At 43.4% G+C, this 13,690-nt stretch overlaps 1 protein-coding gene across 1 annotated transcript in view; it reads right to left on the reverse strand.

Moving 5' to 3' along the window:
• ADAP1 (ArfGAP with dual PH domains 1) overlaps nucleotides 1-12,783 on the reverse strand; it is a 170,567-nt gene extending 157,784 nt beyond the window's left edge. Inside the window, exon 1 of the mRNA XM_063430386.1 lies at nucleotides 12,454-12,783. Coding sequence (XP_063286456.1) covers nucleotides 12,454-12,538 — 85 coding nt within the window. The 5' untranslated portion in view covers nucleotides 12,539-12,783. The remainder of the gene's footprint in view (nucleotides 1-12,453) is intronic.
• Nucleotides 12,784-13,690: the final 907 nt, after the last annotated feature.

The following is a 13,690-nucleotide window of genomic DNA, read 5'->3' on the forward strand; positions in this document are numbered from 1 at the left end:
ACATCTTCAACTGCTCGCTCTCCTCTGGCATCGTCCCTGCTGACCTTAAACATGCCACTGTAGTACCTATACTAAAAAAACCATCCCTCGACCCATCCACCCCCTCTAACTACCGTCCCATATCCCTGCTCCCTTTTTCCTCAAAGCTTCTGGAAAGACTTGTCTTTACCCGTGTGTCTCATTTCCTCAATTCCAACTCTCTCCTTGACCCTCTTCAATCTGGCTTCCGCCCTCTCCACTCTACAGAGACTGCCCTTATCAAAGTTACTAACGACCTAATCGCAGCTAAATCCAAAGGCCACTACTCCATACTAATTCTTCTTGACCTCTCAGCGGCCTTTGACACCGTTGATCACGCTCTCCTTCTTCAAACTCTTCAATCGCTTGGTCTCTGTGACTCTGTCCTCTCATGGTTTTCCTCTTATCTCTCCCAACGCTCATTCAGTGTCTCCTTTTCTAATGATACCTCCTCCCCTTGCCCTGTCTCGGTTGGAGTTCCCCAAGGCTCCGTCCTTGGTCCCCTTCTATTTTCTCTTTATACTGCCTCTCTTGGCAAACTTATTACCTCTTTTGGATTTCACTACCACCTGTACGCTGATGACACCCAGCTATATCTCTCCTCCCCGGACCTCTCCCCTGCCGTCCTGCAACGTGTCACTGCTTGCCTTTCTTCCATCTCTGACTGGATGTCCTCCCGCTTTCTGAAACTCAATCTCTCAAAAACTGAGCTCCTTGTCTTTCCTCCTCCTAATACTGATCCTCCTCTTTCGCTCTCCCTCCAAGTTTGTGGTACCAACATCAGTCCATCCTTGCAAGCGCGCTGTCTTGGCGTCATACTTGACTCTGGTCTCACCTTTGAGCCTCACATCCAGCATGTTGCCAAATCCTGTAGATTCCATCTTAAAAACATAGCCCGCATCCGCCCCTTTCTTGCACCAGATACTACCAAGGAGCTTGTCCATGCTCTAGTAATTTCACGCATGGATTATTGTAACCCTCTCCTGATTGGTCTCCCCAATAGCCGTACTGCACCCTTACAGTCCGTAATGAATGCTGCTGCTAGATTGATTTTCCTCTCTAGTCGTTTCTCTCACACCTCACCCCTCTGCCAGTCCTTACATTGGCTTCCTGTATGCTATAGGAGTCAATTCAAGGTACTAACTCACACCTATAAAGCACTGAACAACTCTAGCCCCTCTTATATCTCCTCACAGATCCATAGGTATGTCCCTTCTCGGTCTCTCCGTTCTGCCCGTGACCACCTCCTGTCCGTTGTCCGCACTCGTACGGCCAACTCGCGCTTGCAGGACTTCTCGCGGGCGGCTCCCTTCCTATGGAATAGCCTGCCTACCGCCATCAGACTCTCCCCTAGTCTTGCATCTTTTAAGAAGTGCCTTAAAACCCATCTCTTTAGGAAAGCTTATGGCCTCCAAGACTAACCCCTACCTCACATACCTGTCTCTTGCCCTCTCCTAAAGGGCAGCCCACCTATTTGATTGTAAATTCCTGTCCTAATGTGTTTTACACCCCACCTCCTATAGAATGTAAGCTCGTTTGAGCAGGGTCCTCTTCAACCTATTGTTCCTGTAAGTTTATTTGTAATTGTCCTATTTATAGTTAAATCCCCCTCTCATAATATTGTAAAGCGCTACGGAATCTGTTGGCGCTATATAAATGGCAATAATAAAATAAAATAAATAAATATCCCTCCCTCAGCTTGTCCTCCCTGAAGTCTGTCCCCCTACAGCAGGAGTTCCCAACCCAGTCTTCAAGTACCCCCTACTAGTCCAGGATTTACAGGATTTAGGGATTACTCTGTTGTGTCTAAAGTGTTGTTTTTTGTCCTTCTAAAAACACCTTAGACACAACTTGATAATCCCTAAATCCTGGAATGGTGGGGAGTACTTGGGACTGAGTTGGGAACCAATGCCCTACAGCAAGCAACTTTTTCTCGGCGCTGGATTGAGGGGAGTTTTAGCTATTTGCTTATTTTTAAAAACAATTTTTTTTTTTTTTTGGTAAAGTAACCCTTGGAAGAGCACCCTAACCAATCTAACCATTAGAGCTCACCCCAGCACTCTCAGCCACTCACTGTCATCCAGATTTGACAAAATACATACTGATAATGTAGATATGTAACTTCGATATTATCAAGGCCGAAATGAGAGAGATGCCTCGGCTCCGGTAGAGCCCCAGTCCATATTAAACGATTCTTATTGTTATGATATTAAATTGTGGGATGGTGTACAGCGAGCTGTAGTGGTTAGATTGCTTAGCGTGCCTCTTTCGGATTACAAAACATCATTAGTAGCTGAACCTTCTGTTTATCGCTTTATCCTGCCTCGAATGGGAGAAATACCCTCCAGGCAAATTACCTTCTTCTAAGTAGTTTGTAATATCTGGTTACCCAACTTGCTGCTCAGAGGTTAACCTTTTAATTGCCACTACAATGCAATTCATACTATCCCAAAACATCAAAGCCTGCTGCTCTGTCTACATGCCTCTATTTTGTCTCTACTGTTTACTGTGTGTTGTGCGTGAGTCCTGCATTTACAGTTAACCTTGCCAATATTTAATTGAGCTTTGCTCAGTGTTGGCTATCTGCACATTTTCTCATTTGTGGTTATTGTATAGTTGCTTTCCAAGTGGTTTAAACTATCTCTAAATACGTGACAGCATTAGGGGACTTCAGAATAATTATAAATACACTAAGTAACAAAGTGCAATGTCAGCAGCGCCAATTGTGTCATATGTGGGCTCTCCCCAGTCATCCTCACAGACACTCATCTTCACACCCACATACATAAGAGATGCTCACTTACATTCACAAACAGCAAGACAATCACAAACTCACGTTCGGCAAGTCGCTCGCATGCACACATGCATGCATAGACATAAATGCTCACCTTCGGCACATGACTTTGAATGAAGTGATGAGAAATCACATTGTTCCAGTCCCAGTGCTACCATGCAGAAAACCTGTTCCACTGTGGATAGGGTCCTGGGCTGGTAAAAGCAGTGAATGCTATAAATAAGGTGCACACTGTCGTTGACAGACGACAGCAGAAGTGCAGAAAAAAAAATAGATTTAACAAGCAAAGCTTAGGTTTTTATGAATCAACCTAAAAACTACTTGAGATACGCCTGCAAACTCTTTGGACCTTAACTGATACTATGAGTTCTAGTGGTTAAGGTACTTAGAGTTCTCTAAAGTTACCCAAGGCCTGAGCTCCAGTTATTTTACCATAGCCACAGTAACCCAACCCTGAACGCCAGCTGTTTTACCCTAGCCACAGTAACCCAACTCTGAACCCTAGCCAGTTACACAACTCTGAATCCCCGCCAGTTACCAAATTCCGAACACCAGCTGGTTTACCCCAGCCACAGTAACCCAACTCTGAACTCCAGCCAGTTACCCAATCCTGAACGCCAGCTATTTTTCCCCAGCCACAGTTACTCAACTCTGTACTCCAGCTGTTTTACCCCTGCCACAGTAACCCAAACCTGTAACCCAGCCAGTTACCCAACTCTGAACCCCAGCCAGTTACCCAATCCTGAACCCCAGCCAGTTACCCAATCCTGAACGCCAGCTGTTTTACCCCAGCCACAGTAACCCAACCCTGTACCCCAGCCAGTTACTCAATCCTGAACGCCAGCTGTTTTTCCCCAGCCACAGTTACTCAACTCTGTACTCCAGCTGTTTTACCCCTGCCACTGTTACCCAACCCTGTACCCCAGCCAGTTACCCAACTCTGAACACCCGCCAGTTACCCAACCCTGAACGCCAGCCAGTTACCCAATCCTGAACCCCAGCCAGTTACCCAATCCTGAACGCCAGCTGTTTTATCCCAGCCACAGCTAGTCAACTCTGAACCCACAGATTTTTGAAAGACAACTTACCACAACACACTATTAAATAAATAAACTACCAAAGTTTAGTTTATGGAAATCTTTGCTAAGAAGTTTCCTTATGGTTATTTCAGGATGCACTTACTGCAGCCCCAAGAAACTAAACTCAGGGTTGATGTTAACCTGAAGGGGAACTTTCACTTCTCTGAAAGTTAAACCATTGAATAAAACAGTGAAAATCACCTATAAGCTTTATTAAACTAGTTCATAAGATGCTCAGTTTTCTTAAAGGGACACTATAGTCACCAGGACAACTACAGCTTAATGTAGTTGTTCTGGAGAGTATAATTAGTATTACCTGCAGGCATTTTCATGTAAACACTGCCTTTTAAGAGAAAAGGCAGTATTTACATTGCCCCTTAGGGACACCTTCAGAGTGGGACAGTGCTGCACAGTGTCTTTAAGCTCTGCATTTTCCTCATAGAGATGCATTGATTCAATGCATCTCTATGAGGAGGTGCTGATTGGCCAAGCTGGTGTTTGGCCCAGTCACTGTCCCGCCTCCTTGCCAATTTCAGCCAATCTAATGCATTCCCTATGGGAAAGACTTGGATTGGCTAAAAACCATACATTCTGATGATGTTAGCAAGGAGTCGGAAAAGGGGCAGGGCCAGCGGTGCTAGAAATAAGGTAAGCTTTATTTTTTTTATAGGGAGGTAAGGAGGGGGGCAAACCATCTAAATGGTGGTTTTAACACTATAATGTCAGGAATACATGTTTGTGTTCCTTTAAATTTGTATTAAAGGAACTCTACAGAGTTAGTAATACAAACATGTTATAACGCAATGGTTTTGTTGCGGTTGCCGGCTCGCCGCGCGGCACAAGCTTACCTGCTCACCGACAGCCGCTTCTCCGCATCCTCCGACCGTCGCTCCCGGATCCAAAATGGCGCTGACCGCGTGGTCGCGCCTAAACTCAGCTCCGCCCCCGAAGTTTATACGGACGTGCGCGTGACGTCACGACGCCGACGCGCACGCACGTTCTGGGGTCAGAGGTCGCCCTCTGACCAATCAGACCTTTGAGAAGGATATTTAAATCCCTAGCTCACTCCAGTACCTTGCCCTGTCGTGGTTTCCTGTTCTTGGTTTCCTGAGAGTGCTTTATATTTGTGAATCTGATTTCCTGGTATCCTGATCTTGGCTTTTCCCTGGTTATTCTGAATTCTGGTTTCCCTGACTTGGCTTGTGTAAATGGTATTGTGTATTTTCTGGCTTCCTTGACCTCGGCTTTCCCTTTGACCATTCTCTGTCTCTAGCGTATTAGTCCGGCCATTCTAAGGTCCGGTTTACGCTCTGTCCTTTTATTTTCCTTTTCTTGTCTATGTATATGTTTACATAGTTTCTGCGTGCTGGACCACACTAGTAGTCGTGACAGGTTTTAACCTATATATGCTAGTGTCCCCCCCAAAGGTGTGAGGACATGAAGGATACATTTTAGTTACCTTTCAGGCCTCGCTGTGCTGGTCTCTGTAGGGAATCTCCGCCTCCTTGGTTGAGTTTATCGAGATCGATGATCTCAGACAACCCAATGCTTTTCCATAGAAAAGCGAAGGGAGGCTAGTGCACATGTGCAGTAGAACGCTGTGCCAATCAGACCATCTGATCGAGATAGCAGAGTTTTACTTGGCTATTTCATCAGGATTGCCTCTAGTGGCTGTTCCTGTTATCACTTACAGGGTTAAAACTAAAGGGACATAGCACCCATATCACTTCATTGAGATGAAGTGGTCTGGGTGCCTATAGTGTCCCTTTAAAGAGTTAGCAAATTACAAAGGCAAAGCCTGAGTAAACATTATAAAAACAGAATATTGTAGTGGTTATGGTGCTGTTAAGCTATGGAAGCAGTCCCTCTTGTTTTTGTCAAACAGTTTTCAACTAGTTTGACACAGATCAGAGTATTCCTTGAACCCTACACCTTCCTGCTGTATTGCTGAAGCAATAATGTCGGGCAGGCGGACAAATAAGAAGCAGCCCATGGGGTTTGATGGAGCAGAGGATTGTGGGAAAGTATCAGATTGTGTTTTGCAGGAGCAGCGTGAGCGAGGTGTTAGGCACAGGGCAGCGCGCGCAGCTTGTTTGGCGGGAAGCTCGCACTCAGGGAACCGCAGGGGTATAAATTTAAAGCCGCCAAAAAATGTATTCACCTCAGCTTGTGCCAGACAATTAAAGGATGGCTGCTTGTAAGTATTGAGCTGCAGGCCTACCCCCCCTCCCACCCTCCCCCTTTTTTATTTTCTTTAAGGAGTCCTGTCACGACTTTATTATGGGATATAAGTCACCCTCCTGGGCATCACAGGAGAGTGGCTTTGGTTTATTTGGTTGGAAATATATATTAATGGTGCCTGGCTTTAAGGGGCAGAGCCTGGAAATGGTTTATGGTTATTTGATTTAAAGTTATGGTTTACTACTATTATTATTAATGTTTAAATTGGAATTGTGAAATCCTTAATAAGCCATTCGCCAAAGTTTTTTTTAATTTAACCTTTAAATAAAACAAATTAAAGGGAGAAGTTGTGTTGTGTATTATTTATACTATGTATCATTAAGAATGCAACATTTAAAACACCATGGCTATTTTCCTTATCAATCCATCCAAATATTTGGATAACATAAGCAACGCTGTACAATGATAGGCTCGTATAACTGGTCTACAGCAAGATCCAGCTACAGCAAATCTCCTTCCACGTGTGCACACGGTCCATTTAGATAGAATATTATTATTATGGCACCTCCAAGAGTTTGACAATTAGGTGACCTCTGTATTTTGTCACAATGCTTGAAATGCTTGTGCTTGTACATTCTTGAGCATCTGTACAGAGATAAATTGCAAGTGTATGTGCCCTTGGGTGTTCCATAGTGCCCTATACAGCTGATACTCGAAAATTAGAATATCGTGCAAAAGTTCATTTATTTCAGTAATGCAACGTAAAAGGGGAAACTAATATATGAGATAGACGCATTACATGCAAAGCAAGATAGTTCAAGCCTTATGACAAATCACGGCTTGAATTATCTCGCTTTGCATGTAATGCGTCTATCTCATATATTAGTTTCCCCTTTTACGTTGCATTACTGAAATAAATTAACTTTTGCACGATATTCTAATTTTTCGAGTATCACCTGTACAGCTCATAAAAACCCCAAATCTACAATCTCAGTAAATTAGAATATTGTGAAAAGGTGCAATATTCTAGGCTCACAGTGTCCCACTCTAATCAGCTAAGTAAGCCATAACACCTGCAAAGGGTTTCTGAGCCTTTAAATGGTCTCTCAGTCTGGTTCAGTAGGAATCACAATCATGGGGAAGACTGCTGACCTGACAGTTGTGCAGAAAACCATCATTGACACCCTCCATGAGGAGGGAAAGCCTCAAAAGGGTAATTGCAAAGGAAGTTGGGTGTTCCCAAAGTGTTGTATCAAAGCACATTAATAGAAAGTTGGAAGTGCAAGTGAAAAGTGTGGAAGAAAAAGGTGCACAAGCAGCAGGGATGACCGTAGCCTGGAGAGGATTGTCAGGAAAAGGCCATTCAAAAGTGTTGGGGACTTTCACAAGGAGTGGACTGAGGCTGGAGTCAGTGCATCAAGAGCCACCACACACAGACGGATCCTGGACATGGGCTTCAGATGTCGTATTCCTCTTGTCAAGCCGCTCCTGAACAACAAACAGCGTCAGAAGCGTCTTACCTGGGCTAAAGAAAAACAGACCTTGTCTGATGCTCAGTGGTCCAAAGTCCTCTTTTCTGATGAGAGCAAATTTTGCATCTCATTTGGAAACCAAGGACCCAGAGTCTGGAGGAAGAATGGAGAGTCACACACTGCAAGATGCTTGAAGTCCAGTGTGAAGTTTACACAGTCTTTGTTGATTTGGAGAGCCATGTAATCTGCTGGTGTTGGTCCACTGTTCTTCATTAAGTCCAGGGTCAATGCAGCCATCTACCAGGAGATTTTGGAGCACTTCATGCTTCCTTCCGCAGACAAGCTTTATGGGGTGCTGACTTAATTTTCCAGCAGGACTTGGCACCTGCCCACACTGCCAAAAGCACCAAAGCCTGGTTCAATGACTGTTGGATTACTGTGCTTGATTGGCCAGCAAACTCGCCTGACCTGAACCCCATAGAGAATCTATGGGGCATTGCCAAGAGAAAGATGAGAGACATGAGACAGAACAATGCAGAAGGGCTGAAGACCGCTATTGAAGCATCCTGGTCTTCCATAACACCTCAGCAGTGCCACAGGCTGATAGCTTTCATGCCACGCCGCATTGAGGCAGTAATTGCTGCAAAAGGGGCCCAAACCAAGTACTGAGTCCATATGCATGCTTATACTTTTCAGAGGTCTGATATTGTTCTATGTACACTCCTTGTTTTATTGATTGCATGTAATATTCTAATTTACTGAGATTGTGGATTTGGGGTTTTCATGAGCTGTAAGCCATAATCATCACACTTATGACAAATCACGGCTTGAACTATCTTGCTTTGCATGTAATGCGTCTATCTCATATATTTGTTTCCCCTTTTAAGTTGCATTACTGAAATAAATGAACTTTTGAGTGATATTCAAATTTTTAGAGTATCACCTGTACATGTGAGTGCAAGGAATCAAAGAGATGACTTAAACTGCATAATTTGCACTGGCTGTGCTAGGTCAGCCTTGCATATAATGTAAAGTAAAACGTAAAAGCACTTAAAATCGCCTCTGTCACCTTAATCTTATATTTACTTACATTCCTCACTCCTAAGCCGTTTTCCCTTTCTTTTTCCATGTATTTTAAATCCACTTGACAAACTGAAGAGTTACCTCAAGTTTTGCCATATTTCAGCTGGGGGTAATAAGGCATTGTCTCTCGCTCATTGACAGACAATATCTATGGAGGCTCCTGCGGGAACTAGTATAGAAATATGCGCTGTAATCTTGTGCATGTAAGCGAGTGCAGCACTAACGTGGTATCATGGCAGGTGAAGCACCAGGTGTTCCCCAGGGCACACCGTGCTCCGATGTCTCCATTGGGGCTCTTTGTAAAATATGCAGAGCTGCGTTAAGAATTAAAACATAATAATGCATAGTCCATAGCTAACTTTTTTAATTAAATTCAAATGTACAATAACCTGAAATTTGAAAGCTCCTCTTGATAAATCAGTGAAGATTAAAATAATTCTATAGATATAACATGTAAACATGTAAACTGGAAGATCTTTTGTTGGAGAAAATCCCTGGGTTCTGATCTTCCTTCAGTGCCTTTTTATTATACTAGGTCCAGGGATAGGCAACCTTCGGCACTCCAGATGTTGTGGACTACATCCCCCATAATGCTCTTACAGACATAATGCTGGCAAAGCATCATGGGAGCTATAGTCCAAACCATCTGGAGTGCCGAAGGTTGCCTATGCCTGTAACTAGGAAGTGAATTTGATTTGATTTTTTGATCAATCTTCACCTCCCATAGCTTTTAATGGGAGACACTTCCGCGTTTAGTCACTTCTTATTCATTGATGAATGTAGGCATTTACACAGGAGCCCCAAAGCCCTATATTGACATATAATGTCTCACCCCATTCAGAATGAAAGGGAAATCCCAAAGCAATCACCTGTCGATGGCCCTATGTGACCTTGGTTCTTCTCTGCCTGAAATTAATAATAACATTTTTTTTTTTTTTAAACACTTGTGGATTTTCTTCATTTTGCTCAAGACGATCAGAAGGGACAAGTGTCTATTGACTTTCAGCCTTATATTTATTTCTAGGAGTCCTCACAAAAAGCGGTATATACAGCATCAGCAAAGCAACAAAGAAACAAACAACAACATATATATATTTTTCTCATAACACTGTTAAACATTTGGAGTCTGGAGTTTCCCTTTAAAGCAAACAATATACATGTACTCCAACGTGACCCCAGCTTCAGTTCTAAATTAAGCAGCGCACAGTTTAGACAAGATTTTGAAGTATTTCAAAATAACAGGTGTTTCTCAATGTAATCCGTGTTGCACGAATACTTCCTGTTCGGCGTCTGAAACACACGCCGCCATAAATATTATCTACTAAATACAAATTTTGCTTACCATACAGTGAACAAATCAGGACAATTTGCTAAACTTCGAATTTCAAGAAATAAAATCAAAAGTTAGCCCAAAATATTCGACTATAGTTCTGTCTACATTTTGCCATTTTAATTTTTAAGTGGCTCATTAACCTTCTGGGTCTTTTGATATTTTGGTAAGACCTCACATAGTGACTGCCCCACTTTCATTCAGGTGACCGCGGGATACAGAGGTAGATTGTCACGGGCGCTGCCATTTTCTTCCTTGAGGTCACCTGCCAAGAGCTGATGTCAGTGCTGTACTCTCGTGCAGGCGCAAGAGTACAACACTCATGTCTATGGAGGATCCCGCGAGACTACAAGATATTCATAGAAGGAGCCCTTTTCCCCTCAGCCATCACTTGTGACAGCTGAAAGCTTGACAAAATGTACTTCTGACGTTTGCCAAGCATAGGAAAAATACATAAGATAACAGACTTCCTGATATATTTAGAATTTCCGTAAAATTCCAACAGTTTTTATGAGCATTTCATAAAGATCTTATCTTTAAGAAAAGCTCACTTCTTTTTTGGGGGGCGGGGGAGGGGGGAGGAGGTGACAGAGCCGCTTTAAATTGCTGCAATGGAAAAATGAGTCCAACAAAGTCCTGTTTCCCCAAAACAGCAGGCACAGCAGCCGTTTTTGGTAACAGGTAAATCCACAATCTCATTACACCCAGCAGCTGGCTGAGAGTGTTGGGCACTGGAATAAGACGATTAGACAGTTTACTTTTAATGAAAGTGTTTGTTTTACAGGCTGGGAATATACCCAGGTGTTTTATTATTTTATTTTTTATTATTTTACTAGAAACCATTTATCTTCTGCAAAGGTAAAGTTCTCCTACTGATATCTGTAATCAGAAGGCAAAGGTCAGAAAACTGTGAGCAAGGCGCCATGGGTGGAAATAAAGGCCTTCACACAAAACGCAAACGGGTTTCACAATCTTCCTCACCTCTTTTCAGGCCGCCCTATCCACTAATGAAACATTCTTAATCAGAAGCATGAAAACAAACGTGCTCAGACTGACCACAGAACATGAATCCTAAGGCAGTCATTAACAGTACTTCCTGTTCCCCATGTGTACACGTTCACCAATAATCTCCAAAATGTATTGTGTGACAGTTCTCGAAGACGTATTTCCTCTTTAATTCACACAAAGCATGCATGAGTACATTTTACTGGACTTCTGATCACTGGAAGTCTCATAATCACACCCTTAATATTGACCTATTGCAAAATGAACTTCATGCTGTCAAGGAAATGGAATCCTCTTTAACAGCAGCTGCATTACAGTGGCTGTGATCAGAAGTACCCAGAATCCTTAGCGCGACAAATAATGGTTCAATGGCTATATACATTACTGCAATATATATATTAAAACACAAAAAAAAAAAACTCAGGGTAATACTACACAAGGCGATCCCACACATCAATAAACAAACAGAATACAGTCATGTTAGTTATAATATATATTATGTAAAACCAACATGCAATTTATGGTTTTCTGGATTTCTCATAGAAATACTAAATAGATAGAAAATGGATAACTTCCCCCACCCAAGTCTAGACACAACAAGCAAACAAAAGCACCTGGCAAGAAAATATAGCTCTTAGCAGCAATCCATGGGCAACGTGTGAATCATTCATACCACTATAGAGATGTTTTATAAAGTTATTGTCTAATAAATACCTTTTTGTGTTTTTAAAAAATAAAATAAAACAAGATTAAGAGAACGCAGACTTGTCCAAATTGGCAGATGTATAGTTAAGACTACATTTTGTTTCTTTAAGTAGGAATACAGCAAGCTATTAGACTTAAGCAAAATGATGCAGGTTAAACTAAATTATACTAACATTAGGGATCATACATACACAAGCATACAAACAGACACACACACACACACACTCTTATTATAATTTTTTTATATTAAATGACACTAAAATACTGAATGTACTCATATACTGTATAGCATACAGGAAGATTTACATTATCTTCTGCATATAAATGTTTTTTTCTCTGTCATGTACAGTAGTGAAGACAATGTAAGTGTTGGCAAATGATGATGTCATTGTGCATGAGTGTTGTATTGTATTGTAACTTATTGGACTTGTGCATGAATTGAGTCATTTACAACAAAACAAATGCAAATATGAAAATGAAACAGCATACAAAACCACACACAGCATACCTGATCATTAACTATGTCAACTGTGAGCCATTATAAATTAGTAATGAAACCTAGCCATAGAAATGACAGCCTGCCCCCTCACATCAATCCCCCCCAAAAAGGGGGCACTCCCTAAAAGCCCAAATACAGCACAATTTCAAGTTCAGGCTCCACAATAAGACAATCTGAAGATGCAATGAGCTGCATCCTGACCATCCCTGCTGCCTAGTGACAAATCCCATCTCAGCTGGGAGGCAGATCCCAGACAATGGGTACCATAGCATCCCATCTCTCCTTACCAGCAGCCCCACAGTCAGAGCAGGTACTGTTCCCTGGCCTCTGTGCCAGCTCCAGCAGGGATTTTCTGTTTCTTTCTTCCGCCATGGTTGTGTGCAGCCAGCACAGATTGCCTTGTATCCTTTATTTGATTACTGCTCCCTCCTCTTGCCCACAGTGTGAGACATGCAGGGGATGTGGCAGGGAGGGGTTCACGTGGTCCTCATTGCTGCAGGTGGATGCTGGTGCTGCTGTCTAGGACTGTGTGTGTCTGGGTTATCGGCAGTCCTGGGCCAGCTCCTCCTTTCTCCCCATTCAAACTGGACTCTGCCTTTACAACCCACTGACTTCTGGTTCCGCATTCCTCCGAATGTTACAAGATAGCCAAGGTTCCATCTGCTGCTCACTGCTGCCCCCTGCCGGTCTGCCGATGGTATGAACAGTTAATGTCACAAATTACTGGGGATAGTCATAGACTTTTACATCGTTTTTATGAACTGGAAAACTTTGGAAATACAAACTGTGTGAGGTCTATCGGTCTATATCTATCTATCTATCTATCTATCTATTTATCTATCTTTCGCTAATTATGTATGTTGGTAAAAATAGAATGTCATTGAGGGGTTCTGGAGACTTTGTAAGAAACCTTAAAGGGACTCTGTAGGCGCCCACACTTTTTCATCTCCTAGGTGTCTGGAGTGTTTACTACATATGTGCTGGTTAGTTGAAGGTTTAAAGGGACACTATAGGCACACAGACCAGTTCATCTCATTGATGTGGTCTAGGCAGAGGCGGCTCTCTAATTAGGCGGTTTAGGCGGCCGCCTAAGGCCTCGCGCTGTGTGGGGCCTCGCGGCCGCCTAAACCGCCATAGGGCAGACTGACATGTCGGGTCCTTGAGGACCCGACACAGGAGGGGGCCCGGCGGCTTCCCCTGTATGCCGCCGGGTGCGAGGCCCCTCCTGTCAGTCTGACCGGGAGAGCCAGCCTTCAGTCTGCAGCTCCGCCGGGTGTGAGCTGCAGACTGAAGTGTCTCGCGATCTCTAGCCAATCAGAGCGTTGCCGCGGGTTACCACGGCAACGCTCTGACTGAAGATCGCGAGACACTTCACCATGTGGTCTGCAGCTCTGCATCCGGCAGAGCTGCAGATCGCAGAGCCCACTGGACCACCAGGGAGTTTGACTGCCACCACTGGACCACCAGGGAGTCTGACACCACTGGACCACCAGGGAAAAAGGTACCTGCCACCCACCCTGTCAC

Source organism: Pelobates fuscus, chromosome 8 (genome assembly GCF_036172605.1).
Source record: "Pelobates fuscus isolate aPelFus1 chromosome 8, aPelFus1.pri, whole genome shotgun sequence".
Taxonomy (NCBI): Eukaryota; Metazoa; Chordata; class Amphibia; order Anura; family Pelobatidae; genus Pelobates; species Pelobates fuscus.